Here is a 16,859-nt window from a genome sequence, read left to right on the forward strand (position 1 = left end):
AAAAAGCCCCGCAGTCAGGCCAGGAGTCCGCGGGTGGGGCCCGGGATGCCACGCGCCCCTCTATACGGCTGTAGTCCTCCCGAACAAGGGGATGGAGACCGGCAGGCGCCAAGCTCCGTGTTCCAGCGGCTCGCGGCTGCTGAGCTCCGAGTCGGTCCAGCTGGGGAAGACCCGGCGGCCGCGGTCCGCCTGCAGGCAGAGCGCAGGGCAGGGCGGCGCGGGCCGCGGGGCGCTGGGCAGGTGCAGCGCCGACGTATAGCCCCGGTCCAGGAAGAGCGGCTTGTAGCTGGGTGGCGGCTGCTCCTGTTTCTCAGCGCTGTCGCGGCGGCTCAGAAAGGGCGTGACAATCTTGCGGTAGAGGCCACGCGTGTCCGTGAGCACCTCGCTGTAGGGCGGCGGCGGTTCGGCCATCAGCACCGCCTCTTCGTAGCACGGTGGCTTGGACATGTCCGATTCCGCTGCGGAGTGGAAGCGGTCCGAGGGCGTGAGGTCACCTGTCCCCAGCCTTCCGCAGAGGCCTGGGCCAACCCCAGACCCAGCCTGCTCCCTCTTCCTAGGTTCTCGGTGAGGCTGTCCAGTGCAAGCCTCACGGGTCGGCAGTAGGCCAGCCCCTGCCAAGGCCCCGCCCACCCCAGTGGCTCGGGTCGCCCCTGACGGAGGTCGGTACTTACCTTGGCGCGGGTAGCTCCAGGGCCGCGGCGGCACGGAGAGGTGCGGTGGCGGCGGGTGCGGAAGCGGGTGGTGATGTGCGTGCGGGTGTGCGTGCGGCTGCGCGGGCCCGTGGTGCAGGAGCGGGTGCACGTGCACGTGCTGATGCGCGTGCGCCGGCGCCTCAAGGCGGCCGCGATGCGGTGGTGGCGGCGGCGGCGGCGGCGGCGCCGCCAGCCCTGGGGGGCTCCCGGCCAGGCTGCCCTCGAGCTCGAGGGGCTCCAGCTCAAGGGCGCGCAGGTTCTGCTCACGCAGTCGCTCCTCCTGGCGCCGTTTGAGGCGGCGGCGCAGGAAGCTGCAGAAGCAGCAGAGTAGGACGATGAGACCCCAGATGAGCCAGAAACCGGCGAAGCATGTGAGGAACGTGTAGGTGCCCTGGGACATAACCATGGCGGCGGCGCGGGCGGCGGATCCTCGGCTGCTTCACTGGACACTGGGCTCCTCTACGTGGCCCCGGGCCCGCGCCACGCTCCCAGGCGCCGCCGGCGTCACTCGGGGGCCCGCGGCCGGGGGCTGCCCGCGACGGGGCTCAAGTCGTGCGCGCGCCGGCGGAGGGCAGCAGCAGCAGCGCCCGCTCCTTCCCATGGCGCCGGCGGGCGCACGGGCGGGCCTCACCCGGGGCCGCGCGGGACCTGTGGGACAGACATAGGGCGCGGTCAAAGCGCGCTGCAGCCCCCGACGACTTCCCTGCCTGTGCCCTGCGCAGTCCCGGGGAAGTCTCCTCTGCGGAAACCCCCGCACTCCCCGCGGGCCCGGTGACGCTACTGAGAGGGATTACGTCACGCCTCGAGGTTTCCCCGGTAGGGTTTTCCCGGATCTGAGACCGGGCCGCCGCCGCCGCTACGCCGAGGGGACTCCAGGCTGGCCAGCAGGGGGCGCGCGAGGGCCAGTCTCGGCCTCAGTGCGCACGGGAGATTCGCCACCCGCTTCCCTGGGGCACAGGGTACCCCAGCTCGGAAAGGGTTTCACAGGCCCGTGGCGAGGCCCCCAGGGCGCTGAAGCGGAGTCTCGGCGCGACTGCGCTGCGGCGGGGAGAGGGTGGCCCACCTCCTCGAGTCCCCCAAGCAGCCCAGTGGCGCCCAGCTTCAGCCCTATGCATACGCCCGGCAGCCCCTGGCGCTCTAGGCCTCGTACCCGCTCCCACCCTTGCTGCCCAAAGCATGGAACATCCCGGCCCGCACCGCTGCCCCTCCGTCGTCGCTGCTCTTCCTGGGGAGGCTCGGGGGGGTGGTTCCGGCTGTTACCGCATGTCACCGGCCTGCCTTTGTCTGCGCCGAACGCGCCGCCGGGCGTGTGCCGTTCCCTCTCTTCCTTTCCTCTAGGCGCCTCGGCGCGCCGGATCCCAGCTTGGTTTCTCCTGCCCCCGCCTCCTACTCATGCGCAGCCCCACTTGGCCCTGCCCTTCTAGCTCCAGGCCACTGTGTCCCTTCCCCCCAATTCCTTTCCCTCTCTGCAGAAGGGAAGAAAAGTAGCTCGTCTTCAGTGCCCCCTGGTCCCTCATCATTCCAGATGGGCACCTCTAGTTCCACCTCCTCCTCTCCACAGCCAGGGTTGAGAGGGGAACCTTGTATCCTAAGAGGCAAGTAGGAGAGAGTCCTGACTGCAGAGTGATGGGTGGCAGGGGACTTGTTACCGCCCCCGCAGAACAGAAATGATCCTTCTTGAATGCCTTATACTCCGGGGCTTTCACATAAACCCTCTGGGGTAACTGAAATGATTCCTATTTTACAGATAAGGAAGGGGGAAGCAGTTAACTGCGCAGATAGTAGGTGGCAGTGCGCTAATTTGAACCCAAGTGTGACCACAAACCCCAGCCTCCGGTGGGAGAGTGTTGCTGTTTGAGCTATGGGCCCCCCATCCTCAGCATGCCCGAAGCTCACACACAGTCAGCTCTGGGTGCCACGTGGGCCTGAGCCCCAAGCTGGGGCTCCACATCAAGCCTCTTTCAGACTGGTCTGGCAACAAGATGGGGGGAAGCCAGGCCACAGGCCGCTCCACACTTCTCCCCAGATGGCTCCTGTCTGACTCCATGGCTGCCTTGTGCCATGTGTCACTTGGTGCCCGTGCCAGTCCCTCTTCCCTGGGCCTGCGTTCCAGAACAGACAATGGCAGAAACAATAACTCCAGCCGCCCCCTCGACAACCCTGCCATGAGGCTGCCATGGCGACGCAGCCCAGATAAAAACACGATGCTGCCAGTCACTGGGAGTTAATTAAATCTGTTGTTCTCCTTTTCGCGAGCCCACAGGAATTCTCAGGAATGCTCTGAGGGAGCTGGCACTAACTAGGAGGCCTCTTGGCCTGCAGGGCAGGAACAGCTCTGGGTCAGAAAAGGTACTTCTGGGGCTGAAGATGATGGAGTTTAGCTGAATTAGAAATAGAAATACCTGCCAAGGACCGTCCACTGCACGTCAGGCCTTGTTCTAGGCCCTGTCTGTGCAGAATCTTACGTGATCTTCAACACCACTTTCTCACTGGGGGTCATGCCCATTTGATAGATGAGACAGGCTCAGAGAGGGAAATGACTTGCCCCTGGTCACACAGCTAATAAGGAGAGGAGCTAAGATTTAGCCTGATTCTGAAGCCAAAGTCTGTGTTAAAACACTTTGCCCTGAGTGACAAGTGAGATGTACATGAAAAGTCCAGTGCATGTGAGCACTCGGTACGTGAGGACTTGGGAGCTGTGCGGACACTGGGCAGAGGGGCCAGCTTGTAGCCATAACGTGCCTTCCTGTTCCTTCCCACCAAGGGCCTCGTGCCACCAGCCCTTAGCTCAGAGTGGGAAAAGGCTACAGGGTAGAGGAGAGGTAGGATGGCAGCTCCAGGGTTATCAAGGCACAGAGAACATGGACCAAGCCCTAAGGAGCCCAGCTCTGCTGGCTGGGTGCTAGGGTGGACTGGGGCAGGCCACACCCAAGACCCACTGGGTGCTACTGTCCCCCTCCGCCGGAGGCAAGAAACACCACTGCGTTTTACAGACCATCATGGGTCTGAGAGAGGAAGGCTCTTGCCCAAGGACTCACACCTGAGCTGGCCCTCTGACCACCCCCGTGCCCCCCCACCGCCCCCACACCGGCTCTAGCACCAGTCTGAGTTGGGGCGAGGGGGTAGGGCTGCTGCTTCATGCAGTGGGGCCCCAGCAGGCCCAGAGGGCAGGAATCCCGCCTGAGGCCTCCTCCTGCCCTGTGACCGGCCCACAGGAGTCTTCAGTAGCTTCTCATCTAATCCACAGTAGGGTCTCAATACGGAAACCGCAAGCGATTCATTCAGACCTTTCCAAATCCTTTTCCTGACCAGGCCAATCTTCTCAAAACCTCAAAGAGCTGCCTTTTTACCTTTCCACACCTCTGTGCATGCTCCTACCCATGTCTGGGGACCCTTCAGACGCAGACCCTGCCTGCGGCCTCTTGCTCACAGCCACTCACCTTCCCCATTCCCCCAGACTGTTCACGGCAACACCTGCTGCTCACCAGACTCTGCCTGTCTGCTGGGGGCGGTGCCTTCAGGGGGACTCAGCCTTAAGTCTGCCATTTTATGACTTTTCTGTGTTTCTTTCTCTTTTCTTACCTTCTTATGGACTTTTTAGGATTCCACTTTGTTTATTTGTAGAGTTTGTGAGCATATCACTTTGTATGGTTTTCTTCAGCCACACACTCACTGGGGGCACACAGGGGGATGACAGTGAGACCCTGGGGGCGAGTTTCTTCACCTCCATGTTGCTTTAGTTTCCCCTTCAGTTACTGTGCTGAAGGTCACTGCTAATCCAGGCAAAGGGCTTGGAGATGCCCCACCAAACATCAGCGCTGACGACAGTGGCTTTGGAGCTGGGGATGCACCAATGAGTGTCTGTCTCCAGGGTGCTCCCTGCCCAAGGGCTGGACACCACGCAGTTCTTGCAATCATCCTACGAACTAGGTGAGCATTCTTCCCCTTGACAGATGAGAACACTTGGCTCAAAGACATTAAATGACAGCCAGGGTCACATAGATCTCTTATTCTAGAACCTGGTGTACTGCCACGCGCACCCACTGCATTGCTCCTCTGCGTGAAGAACTCAGCACCCCAACCTTAGACCCCAAAGATCTCCTGCTGGGTCCTGTATTTCAGCAAAGGGCCCACCATTCACTCCATCCACAATCCTGTTGTCTTTACCTTCAGGGCAGTGTGCCTTCATCTGTCCACTTCTTTTCGTCCCCGTGCCACACTGCCTTGGCTGGGCCACTGTCGTCCCTCACCTGGGCCCCTGTCAGCATGCTTGCCAGTGTGCTCTCTCCTGTGCTGTGCTCCTGCTCATCTGTCCATGCTCCGCAGTGCCCATTTCCCCCAGGCCCTCTCCTGCCTGAACCCTGCAGTGACTCCCCACCACTTCAGGAGACAGCCAGCTCTTGGACATGGTTTAGATGGGTGCCCCTCAACCTGGAGTGAGCACCAGAACCACGTGGAGGGCTTGTTAAAATGCAGGGTGCTGGGCACTGCTCCCAGCGTTTGCTTCAGTAGGTGTAGGGTGGGGCCTGAGAGTTTGCATTTCTAACAAATTTCCAGCAGGTGCTGGCGTTGCTGGTCCAGGGAGCATACCTTGAGAACCACTGACCCAGACCATGGCTTCCGGGAGGAGCTGCCACGGCCTTTCAGCTTCACCTTTCAGCACCCTGTCCTCTGCAGCAAGCCTGCGTCCATCTGCACTGCTGAGAGTTCTGCTTTCTCCCCTCCCCAGGCCTGCGACACCCCTTGCTGCTCTCACCCCAGTGCTCACAACTCCGCCTCATGGCCTCACCTGTCACTTCTCTGGACAAGTCAGCCCTGGGCCACCCCACCCCCCAGGGCTGGATGAGAAGCCCAGTGATCTCACTTACACGGTTCTGTAGTGGCCTTCATGCAACACCAGAAGCTGCATCTGTCTTGATCATCTGGCACACAGTAGGTCAAAAACCACTTGCTGAAGGAGTAACTGGAGGTGTCCAGTTACCTGTTTGGTCCTTCAGCCGTGGGACAGGGAATACCTCAAGAGCTGAGTCTGCGTCCAATTCATTCCTCAGAAATGTTGGCCATTCACCAAAATGTCACAGACAGCACCTACCACCCAGCTCTTGGTCCTTGCGAGATAGTCTGTAAGCGAGCTGAGGACCCATACGTTCTATGTGAATAAAAGGAAAAGACTACACGGGCACATTCCAGGGGCTCTGGAGTGGACAGAGGGAAGCCCGGGCAGCAGGGACTCGGGGTCACAAGGTGAAGCCCTGGATGTGAGGCCAGAGCTGATGGTCAAGTGAAAGGACAGGAAGTCAGACCAGGGGACAGAGGAGGAAGGGAGGAGAGTGTGATGTGTGGAGTGAGGGTGGGGTGGAAGAAGAAGGTGACTGCGAACCCCTCCTGCATGCCCTGCATGTGCCAGGCCCACTGCTGGCCTCTTTACACTTGTCATCTCAGGGACACCCAGGAGGTGGTGCTGCCATCCCCACTCTACAGACAGGGAGCTGGGACCAGCGCAGGCCCACCAAGCCAGGTGGTTGTGAAGCCCAGGTGACTGCAAAGCTTGCTGTCCTGGCAGGAAGGGCATACAGGGAGGCACTGGTGACATTTTTACACTCCTCCCACACCAAGACAGATAATCTGAGGCCAGAGACGACAGGAATTGTCCCAGCTGCCACAGTCAGCAGGGTGTGGAGCTGGCCAGAGCCTCATTTCCAGCTAGGATGAGGTATGGGCCTGGCATCCTTGCCTGCATTCAGCATCTCTGTGACCTAACCCTGGCAGTGGGCCAGGAACTCAGGGCTTAGAAACTGCAAACAGGACATCAGAGACTGGGGCCCCAGGGCCTGTGGGCAGAGAGGCCTTACTCGGGTCAGTGTCTACTGTATTCAGATCTGTCCCTCCAAGGGAGCTGGCCATCCCTCAGGGGCGGGGGACGGAGGCTGGGGAATGATGATACCCTCTTCTGAGGGGCAGCCCGGTGTAACATGCAGAGCACTGAAGCAGGGGCCCTGGGTTCAAATCCTGCTTCTGCCCTGATGGGGAGTGACCTCATCCCATCCAGTCCTGTGCCTGAGCTGAAGTGTCTTCACACAGGGATGATGAATGTGCCTGGCAGCGCCAAGAGCAGAGCAAAACTGATGAGGGACGGGAAAATACTTCAAGACAGCGTACATGGTGCACGTGACAAACTAATCCTGAGAGGCTCAAATGAGGAACCCAGCCCCTGGCGCTCTATCACACAAGCCTGGGGGCAGTCCAGCAAAAACCACCATCACTTCACTATGGACGAGAGGTCTCAGCTTGTGGCTCTCAGGCTGGGCACAGTTCATGAATGTGTTTTGTTGGCCACAACTTTTTAAAATATTCTGGTTAGTTGGCCAACATTCAAAAATCAGGATATTTTACACAAGTCGAGATTTATGGCTCGTATTGAAAGTTGGACAATCTGGTCATACCAAGTCTACATTCTCACATGGTGACACAGACTGCAGACGACTAGCCCCCCAGCCTGCCTCACTCATTCCATTGGCCTTTGGGCCCTGGAGGCATTTGAGTTTCCAATCCCTGAGCTAGCCTGAGCACCCACAGGGGCCAGCACTGCATGGACCCATCTTTGCTAAATTCCTTCTCCCACAGCCAGGGCTGCAAGCTGATCAGGCCACAGAACCCACAAATGAAGGCCTGGGCCTTGGGGGTTTCCCAGGGGACTGAGGTAACCCTCACTGCTCGGTCTCCCCCAGAGAGAAAATGGAGGGAGGGAGGGAGCCAGCCCAGCAGCAGCACGGTCCTATAGAGGATCTGGGGGAACAAGGATCTGGCTGATTTTGTTGGAAGAAGGAAAAGTATACCAAGGCCCGAAAGACACAGGGAATTTCCTCACATTCATAGGAGTGTGAAAGGTTAAGAATGCTCCTCCAGAAGGCTCTACAGTTCTGTTCTGCCTGGGTCACAAGAGATGGTGTGCAGCAGGCAAGGAGGGGCTGTGCCAGCAGACAAACCTGCACTGGAAACCTAGCCCACCACTACTGGTTGTATGACCTTGGGCAAGTCACTTCACCTCCCTGAGCCTTGGAGTCTTCATCTCTAAAATGGGGGATGATAAACTTACCTTGCACAATTATCATAAGGATTAGGACATAATGGATGCAGAGTACTCAAGACAGGTCTCATATGGAGCAGGGACAGAATGAAAGGAGCCTGTGAATAATTTCAAAGGCACTCCTGCCTGTGGGAGGGAGACTCAGACCTGACTTAGGGCATCATCCTTCTAAGGGCATCTTATGCCAAGGCCTCAGATGCTTGGGATAATGGTCACCTCTGGTGCCCAGGACACCTCCCTGGATGGGAAAGGAAACCCAAAGGTGATTGTGGTCCCTGGGATGTTGGGTCTGAGGCCTGCGGTCAGGGCTGGCATCTGCTGAGTCAGGCCTGGGAGAGCTGGCAGGAGGGCCACTTCTCTCCCCAGCATGCTGCCCACTGAGGGGAGGTTGGAAGGGAAGCAGAGGTCATTTCCTCTGACTCAGCGGCCATTCTCCCAGAGGAGCTCCCCTGGAGGACAGGGCATCTCCGTGTGGCGCTGGCCTGCCTGTCGGCCAACCTGCATGCCACCCAGCACAGTCTGGGCTTTGTGCTCAAACAAGAAAGGGACCCTTGTGATCCAGACAATAAGCCGGGGTGCTCCTATTTGTCCTGGGCTTCAGCTTCCCTAGGTTAGCAATGTCCTTTCCTGTGCTCCTGCCCACGCTGCTCTCACCCCTTCCCAGAGAATGGTGGCTTGGAACACGGAACAGAGACCACTGCTGGCCCAAACTGCGGTCTGGCACATGCCCTGGCCATGAAGAGGAGAGATGCGAGCTTCTTTCCTCTCCCCTGGTAAGGAACATCGCCTCTGGGGCACCCAACCTGGGTCAGGCCATTTCGCAGTTGGGTGGTGGTAGTGGGGTGGGGAGTGACGGGGCAAACACCCCAAACCCAGCCTCCATGCCTCCTCCTCCCGTGGCATGACAGGCCCAGGGGCTGGGCCACCCCCACGTTTGCAGCCACCCCAAGAGCCCTGCTGCGACGACTGCAGCCACGTGGGAGCCAGTTCGTGCCCACGGGGCCGCTCGTCCCCCACCCCCACCCTCGACGGGCTGTGGAGGCAGGCAGACCCAGACCCGCGAGGGGGGAGTCCCCGCACCCCCTCTCCCTATGCGCCCTCGGGCTGTGGCCCCGTGTGTGGTGGGGGAGGGGTGGGAGGGGGCGTCGCCGCCCTGCAGCCGCGTTGCCGGGGAGCGCAACCCCGTTGCTGTGGCAACCGTTTCCAAGCGAACCGGTGGCTGCTCGCGCCCCGCTCTGGTTCCCTCGCTCACTGGCGCCCTCCCTTTCCCTCCCTCCCTTCCTCCCTCCGGTGAGGACCGGGGGAGGGGCTGGCCGGGGCGGGGGTCCGGGGCGGCGACCCTGGGCCAGGGCGTGGAGCAGCCCGCGGGGAGAAGCTCAGCCCTGGGACCATCTTCCGCCCGCGCTCCGGGCCCGTCCGGCCCGCCGCCGCCGCCGCCGTGGTACTCACGGGCCCAGGCATCCTCCTCGAGCTCGTCCTCCTGGCTCGGGGCGAGCGGCGCGGGCCCCGCGGACAGAGCCCCCGGCCTGGGGGAGGCGGCGGCGGCCCGGGGGAGCTGACTGTGGACAGCGAAGGCGGCTCTGAGCGCTGGGATGGAGCGTGGGGCGCGCGCACGGGCGCGTACACGGCGCGTACCGAGCCCGGCGTGCGCGCGCGCGGCAGCCCGCAGACGGCCCCCACCCTCCGCCACTCGCCGCGGAGGAGGCTGTCCAGGGAGCCAAAGGCGAAGGACCTAGCACCCACCTGCCGCGCCGAAACTGGGCAACAAGGGCGCCGGGCTCACCCTGCACAGGGAATGTACACGCCACGCCGCACAGCTCCTGGCAATAAGCCATCTGGGCCGTGCACACGCAGGCAGACCCGGTGAACACAGGATGCTCAGCCAAGCAGCTGAGGTCGAGAACCCGGACACACACACACACACACACACACACACACACACACAGACACACACACACAGACACACAGACACACACACACACACACACACACACACCCCAATCCGAAGAGCACACACATGTCCAGGCCCCGGCCATATCCTGGCAGGCACTGCACACACAAAGTGGGCAGAGGTTGCAGTAGTAGGCTGGCACCGCAATGTAGCTTTAAACAGGAATACCTGGCCCCCCTCCTAACTCACGGCCTCTCCGTGTCCCCAGCGCGCTGACTGATAAGTAGCACAAGGAGAATCCAGTGCTGGATCCATAGCCCTGGCTCCATGCACCCCGCTCATTCCCAGGGAATGGAGGTGAGCCCTAGTGAGGGCCCCATGGTCTAGGCTGAGTCTGAATCTGGCTGTCCACCAGCTTCTTAACTGGGTTCTCTGTTTCATCGCGGGAAATCATTGCATCCCATGGGTATCACTGTGGTGACCTGTGAACCCAAATACCCTGCTCCCTCGACGCACAGTGGACAGCTTCCCAGCCCGGCCATTTGGACTCCTTGGGTTTGGAATCAGGCTTAACAATGCAAAGACACAAACACAGCTGTAGCATCTTGCTTCCAGGGTTTTGCCCTGATGAGAATGGGGTCTGCAACTAAGACCTGGAGTTGCCCCAGTTCTGGTTCTTCCTGTTTATCAGCTTCCCCCATTTTTTTTTTTTTTTTTTTTGAGGAAGATTAGCCCTGAGCTAACATCTGTGCCCATCTTCCTGTACTTTATATGTGGGACGCCTGCCACAGCATAGCTTGCCAAGCAGTGCCATGTCTGCACCCAAGATCCGGGCCGGCAAACCCCAGGCCGCCAAAGCGGAACGTGTACACCTAACCACTGCGCCACGAGGCCGGCAACCCTCCCTGCGCCCCCATATCCTTTTAACACTTTCTAAGTTAGCTGGAGAACAGTTGCAACCAAAGTGTCACTTGCAACCAAAGATCCTTAACAGCCTCACCTGGGTCACACGCCCTAGATGTGCATGGTGTATGCGTATGCAGTGGGTGCAAGCCAGCCCCATCTAAACCATATAGACCGGGGGAGTGGGGGAGCAAAGATGGTTCGCCAAAGGGAATTTGGGGTACTTTTATACATGCTGGGCAGACACCCCAACACAACCAGCTTAAACCCTTCAGGGATTCCTGTGCCTTCCAGATGAGACCCCTATATCCTTTTTGTGTGTGTGAGGAAGATTGTTGCTGAGCTAACATTTGGGCCAATCCTCTATTTTATGTGTGATGCTACCACAAGATGGCTTGATGAGCAGTTCTAGGTCCACACCCAGGATCCAACCCTGTGAACCCTGGGCCACCGAAGCAGTGTGCATGAACTTAACCACTACACCACCAGGCCGGCCCCAACACATCCTTAAGACAGCTTTCAAAGCCTTGTGTGGCTGCATCTCACTGACCTCAGCTCCAGTCACCCTTCCATCACCCATCCATCCCACCCCATGTTCAGCCATCCTAAACCACTAGAGGCCCTGCACCAACCATTAGCTCCTCCACCTGGGAACATCTGACCTTCTGTCCTGGAGGGCAGCAACTCTGATACTTTTGGGGCCAAGGAGCCTACCCTGCTTGGTGTTGGCCCCCACCTCCATCCCCAGCCCTGTGGCTGTCCCAGCCCTGCCAGCTCTAGAATCACCTCTGCCACGGAGCTGATCACACTGGATTCCCACATCTGCCTCCCTCCCAGACTGAACTCCAAGCTGGTGGGGGCCTCATCTCCGTCTGGATCCCCAGCTTCCACCCTAGAGCTGGATGGAGAGGTGAGCTTAGGGAAGGCTCGTAGGGAAGTGAATCCTGACCTTCCTCTGCCACAGGTCCACTGTAAGCTTTAAGGTGAGTGGAACCCGAGCCAAGAAGTTCCCTGAATGCCTCCCTAGCCCAAGAGGGAGCTTGGTGGGAGGTTTGGACCCACCCACAGGCAGTGTGCCCCAGGGACCTATCCGTCCACCTGGCACTCACTCACCCTTGCACACCTGTGCCCACAGCTGGGCTTCCACCTCTGCATGCTGACCTCCTCACTGCCCTACCGCCCCTCAGGCCGAGCCTAGAGCAGAGGGGCAAATGCTCCTTAAGCCTCAACCTCATGCCTCAGGGGTAGGATACAGCATCTTCATCTTCAGCTCACTTCCTCTCCACTGTGCAACAGCCACTCATCAGCTGGAAGCCTTGAGTAAGGCCCTCTCCCTACCCCGTTTCCCTCAAGTTAACGGAAGAGGCAGCACACACTGCACACCATCAAGAGCTGAGCTGGCACAAGGGGCCCCTTCTGCCAAGTCGGTGCTTGGAGCCTTCTAGCTGCCCTTGACATAGCCGTCAACTCCCCCATCAGGCGAGTCCTGCCAGTGACCTAGGGACCCAAGGGGGTGACTGCTGCTTTGGTGGTGGATTCTCATGGCTGTCCTGCAAGGCCATGAGTATCACACCCATCTTTCCAGACAAGGGAAGGGAGTATGCAAAGCCAGCTTGAAAAGTGGCCAGGCTGGGACTTGAACCCAGAACTGTCCAACTGCAAAGCTCATGTGGCCTCTATGGCACAGTGCCCAGCCCAGAGGCAATGAATAAACCCTTATGGTGGTTACCGGGCATCCCTAGGGGCTGGGGCTACTGGCAGGCTATGAAGCAGCAACAGGTCTGTGAAGTCTGGAACAGACTTGTGGTCAACAGGCTGTCACCCACGAGTCTTTGCATGGGTGGAATACTATGGAATGCTCCCTCAATCCCTCCCTGTCCCCCAGATGAATACGTCCTCTCAAGGCCCAGTTCACTTGCTATCTTCAAAGAACCCTCCCTGATGCCCATGCGGCTGGTCCTCATACACCCCTGCCACAGCCTAACTCTCAGCATCACCACTGTCTCGTCTCTGCCCAGCCACATTTACTGCCTCAAGGGCAGAGCAGAGGGACGGCTCGAACGCATGTGTGCTGGCCCTGGGCCGGGCACATGGCAAGCATCTAGCTAAGACAGGTCAGGCAGGTGTTCCTAACCGCAGCTCCCACCTCACTCCAAGCCCACAACCAGTGGTGGAGGGGACACCACCAGCTGAGCCTGCCTCACCAGCATGGGCGGAACCAGACCCAGCCCCTAGTGGGGAACCAAGGCTTCTTCCTCAGGCCTCATCTCACTCAGGAAGCTGAGAAACCCACTGGGTGAGCCTGAAGGCCATCCAGGCCTGCTTGCCTGGACAGGCTACTCTAAGCTCAGCCCTGGGAGCTCCTGGGCCTTGCTGGAAGGGCAGCCCCTGCCAGGCCCACCTCCAATCCCTTCCCACTTCCAGCAGGGCCAGGGAAGCAGGAAGACCCCTGCAGCACCAGGAGCAAGAAAGAGGCAGGCAGGGGCAGCTGGCCAGGTTTGTGCTCGGACTGTATTCACACAGAAACACGTGGCAGCTTACATTGGACAAAATGAGTAATAAAAATTGGCTTTAAATATGGAAAAACCAGGGCCCTGTAATCCCATGCTAGCCTAACACTGGGACTAGGATGGCCATCACAGTCTGGGAAGGGCCAGGGCTGGGGCCTAGGGCACAGGCACACAGCCTCAGCCTACCCCCTCCACACACGCATGCACACACACACACGCTCACACACACACCCCACAGGCACACACAGGGAGGGGCAGATTATTGCTGGGCTATGTGTCTCTTGTTACGAGGGGAGTTTGGAATGTTTGAGGGCTGGCCAAGGACACCCCTCCCCTCTTCCCATGGCCCGGGCAGGGGTGTATCTACCAGAGGTATCTGCAGGACACGGCCCAGCATGAGGGATGAGGCGCCCTGGGAGCTGGAAGGCAGAGGCAGACCCATTGGGGACACCCTGGGCAGTGACCGATGGGTCCCAGGGTCAGCCCAATCTCTGGTCACACTTTGGCACAGGCCTAGGGGATGCAGAGGCTCCAGATCCAGCTCTGACAAGTGCTGAGAAGGGACAGTATCAGGCCCCAGAAGGTGGTGGCCTGAGCCTAGAGCAGCAGGGGCAGGCACGAGTCTCACTCAGAGGTCGGTGGAGGCGCGCACAGTGCTGGGGGCTCAGGACCCTGGCCTGGCCCAGCCTCAGCCCATCCACGCTGGGCCTGAGGAGACTTGAGTTTGGCAGTGGCCCCTCTGCCAGCTCCAGGGTGGGTCTTAAGAACGCTCTGGTTGCTATATACATTCGTACAAATACATAAATACAGAAAGCCCCGAGCTCCACAGACAAGAGCTGAAGGGACGCACCTTTGTCCCAGGGACAGCCCAGGCCTTCCCAAACTCAGCCAGACCAGGGGCTGAGGGGCAGAGGACACTGGAGACAGCTCCGGCTGTGTTCCCCAGCTGTGTTCCCCGGCTGTGAGTGGAGAATGGGGAAGACCACTGTGCAAAACTGTAAACAGCGCTCCAAGTAGCTGCTACCGCCAACCACCGGTGGGGGCCTCAGGCTGGGGGCTAGAGGCGGGTGGGGGGCTCGAGGCGGGTGGGGAGCTCTTCCTCACTGTCGCTGCAGTTCCCACAGCAATCCTGGAGTGGTGGGGAGACATGGAGGGAAAGAGGCAGAGCAAGCACTGTTAGCCACCAGTGCCGTCACCCAGGCTGGCCCTGCCAGGACAGGCCAGGAGCTGCCTGGGGCCATGATCTGGGGACAGGGCTCCCCAGGAGTGGCCTGAAGCAGCAGCTCAGGCCAGACATGTTCGGACATCAGTGCAGGGGCTGCCAGCAACAGACAGAATTAAGGCGGACGAGGTGGATCCCTGGCTCTGCCTGGGCAAGGATCCGTCCAACCCCTCTTCCCTGGGGCCGGTGGAGGCAGGGCATGGGGAGACAGACGGCTAAGCAAGGCTAGCAGCTTGAAGGTGCCAGGGTGCAGGGAACAAAAACAGTGGGGAGGGGGAGGCGGGGAGAGGGCACCAGACTTCTTTCACCCACATCTCGCCTCCGCCATGGAAGGGCTGCCCGTGGCTCCCCAAGGCCGGGCAGTAAGCCCAACCCACAGGGAGCCCACACTGCTCACCTCTGGAAAGAGAAAAGAGGCCGTGAGCCCAGCCAGGGTTGGGGATGAGGCCAGAGACCCTGGGCACCACTGGCATGACTGGAGGAGGCCCACTCCCAGTGCACGTGGGCACCAGCTCTGCCTCCCACCCACCGTCCCCTGGAGCCAGGCTGGGGGCCCAGGTACACTGCTAGGGGTTACCTGGCGACTGAAGAATCTCTGCAGCAGTCCCTTCTTGGGGGGCGCAGGAGGCTGGCCCTTCCAGTCCAGGTCTGGGGGAACCGAGCCGTCCAGCCCAAAGACATTCAGCTCCTGGAAGCACTCGGTCTCCACCATCTGCCGCAGGACAGGCAGCTGTGAGAGCTGCCCCCAGGGCCGCCCCCAGGAGCCCACCCCACCAGCTGGGCAGGCCCCCACCTCGTTCTGCCAGGGGATGGGCACACTGCCTGTAGCAAACTTCTGGTAGAAGTCCTGGTCAGTGGGCTCCAGCTCCACACCCTTAACCGTGGAGAACTGTTCGATATCCAGAACATCCTTGCAGTAAATGGCCTGAGGCTAGGGGACAGAGGCAGCGGTCAGATAGGAACACCACGCGCACAGGCGCAGGAGGACAACTCAGCTCTGAATACCACTCCAGCCTTGACCTGGCGGTGCGACCCTTGCAGCTCTCTGGTGCACCAGGTGCCCTGTGCACTTCCTAAGCATGGCAGTCCCTTCTCTCTGAAGCCCAGTTTCTCCTCTGTAAACCAAGGATCACTATCCCTCACTGCTCACCGACTGATGAGGCTGCATAAAGGCCATGCCTTTCCCAGGTGGTGGTAGCTGACCCACGACAGCCAACCAGCCCCCAGAGTGCCTGGTGGGATCAGTGACAGGCACCCCCTCCACCTGCACACAGCTGCCTGGGTGTGCAACTCCTGAGGGAAGCACAGGGTGAATCTCGGCCAGTCTTTGTGGCTGGGCACCCCATGCCAGGCCTGCAGCTGATGCATCCCCTGGCTGGGATGTCCACCAGCTTGCTGCATCCTCTCACGCTTCATAGAGGATCAGAGCCGTCCTCCCATCTCCCTGCACTCCCAGCCCCTCCTGGGAGCCAACCTCAGTCTAGAGGCCACTTTCCTTTACATCTTTACAATGTTTTCTAAATCCTACGATTAAAGATGTCAATTAAAACACCATCATGGGCTGGCCCGGTGGTGCAGCAGTTAAGTTCACACACTCTGCTTCTCGGCGGCCCGGGGTTCGCCAGTTAGGATCCCGGGTGCGGACATGGCACCGCTTGGCAAAAGCCATGCTGTGGTAGGCGTCCCACATATAAAGTAGAGGAAGATGAGCATGGATGTTAGCTCAGGGCCAATCTTCCTCAGCAAAAAGAGAAGGACTGGCAGTAGTTAGCTCAGGGCTGATCTTCCTCAAAAAATAAATAAATAAATAAATAAATAAATAAGAAAAATGTAAATCATATGTGTACATTAAGAGAAAATCATCATGTGGGGGCCAGCCTGGTGGCGTAGTGGTTAAGTTTGTGTGCTCCACTTCGGTGGCCCACGGTTTGCAGGTTTGGATCCTGGGCATGGACCTAACACTGCTTGTCAAGCCACATTGTGGCAGTGTCCCACATAAAATAGAGGAAGATGGGCACAGATGTTAGCTCAGTGACAACCTTCCTCAAGCAAAAAAAGGAAGATTGGCAACAGATGCTCAGGGCCAGTCTTCCTCACACAGACACACAAACACACACACAAAACAAATCATCATGTAAAATGGTGCAGCTGCCTTGGAAAATAGTTTAGCAGTTTCCCAAAAGGTTAAACGTAGCATGACCATATGAACCAGCAATTCCACTCCTAGGTATATATCCAAGAGAAATGAAAACATTGTCCCCACAAAAACTTGCATGTGAATGTTCACAGCAGCATTATTCCTAATAATCAAAAAGTGGAAACAACTCTAATGTTCATCAACTGATGAACAGATAAACAAAATGTGGCATGTTCATACAATGGAATATTAGTCAGTCATAAAAAAGGAACAAGTACTAATACGTGCTACAATACTGATGAACCTTGAAAACACTTGAAGTGAAAGAATCCAGTCACAAAGGACCACATATTGTATGATTCCATTTATATGAAATGTCAGATTAGGCAAATCTATAGAGACAGAAAGTAGATTAGT

The 16,859-nt window shown here is 58.9% G+C and overlaps 2 protein-coding genes across 6 annotated transcripts in view; both read right to left on the reverse strand.

Annotated features, from left to right (window-relative positions):
- PRR7 (proline rich 7, synaptic) lies at positions 1-14,066 on the reverse strand. Of its 3 annotated transcripts, XM_046667513.1 has the most exons (4): positions 13,934-14,066; positions 4,275-9,338; positions 672-1,340; positions 1-458 (listed from the first exon to the last, which is right to left on the reverse strand). In XM_046667513.1, exons 3-4 carry the CDS (start codon positions 1,096-1,098, stop codon positions 61-63), a joined length of 825 nt encoding a protein of 274 aa, XP_046523469.1. In that variant the 5' UTR covers positions 1,099-1,340; positions 4,275-9,338; positions 13,934-14,066; the 3' UTR covers positions 1-60. The 3 variants fall into 3 exon arrangements, with proteins under 3 accessions (XP_046523469.1, XP_046523472.1, XP_046523471.1); XM_046667516.1 differs by lacking the exons at positions 4,275-9,338; positions 13,934-14,066 and adding an exon at positions 3,095-3,745; XM_046667515.1 differs by lacking the exons at positions 4,275-9,338; positions 13,934-14,066 and adding an exon at positions 1,890-2,877.
- Positions 13,065-16,859, reverse strand: part of GRK6 (G protein-coupled receptor kinase 6) — a 15,251-nt gene continuing 11,456 nt past the window's right edge. The window contains exons 14-16 of one of the 3 annotated variants that reach the window (XM_046667510.1): positions 15,099-15,236; positions 14,883-15,017; positions 13,065-14,212 (exon numbers count right to left, since the gene is read on the reverse strand). In XM_046667510.1, coding sequence (XP_046523466.1) covers positions 14,141-14,212; positions 14,883-15,017; positions 15,099-15,236 — 345 coding nt within the window. In that variant the 3' untranslated portion in view covers positions 13,065-14,140. Of the gene's footprint in view, positions 14,215-14,240; positions 14,705-14,882; positions 15,018-15,098; positions 15,237-16,859 lie in introns of those variants that run through there. The other 2 variants (XM_046667511.1, XM_046667512.1) reach the window with 2 other exon arrangements.

The sequence above is a fragment of the Equus quagga genome, chromosome 7, assembly GCF_021613505.1.
Source record: "Equus quagga isolate Etosha38 chromosome 7, UCLA_HA_Equagga_1.0, whole genome shotgun sequence".
Classification (NCBI taxonomy): domain Eukaryota; kingdom Metazoa; phylum Chordata; class Mammalia; order Perissodactyla; family Equidae; genus Equus; species Equus quagga.

What these genes read in the sequence shown, in the direction of transcription:
- PRR7 (XM_046667513.1), bottom strand. Translation starts at nt 1,098, where the DNA reads ATGGTTATGTCCCAGGGCACCTACACGTTCCTCACATGCTTCGCCGGT. An exon ending in CTGGAGCTACCCGCGCCAAG is followed by an intron (nt 459 to 671) that starts GTAAGTACCGAC and finishes TCCACTCCGCAG; the next exon opens with CGGAATCGGACATGTCCAAG.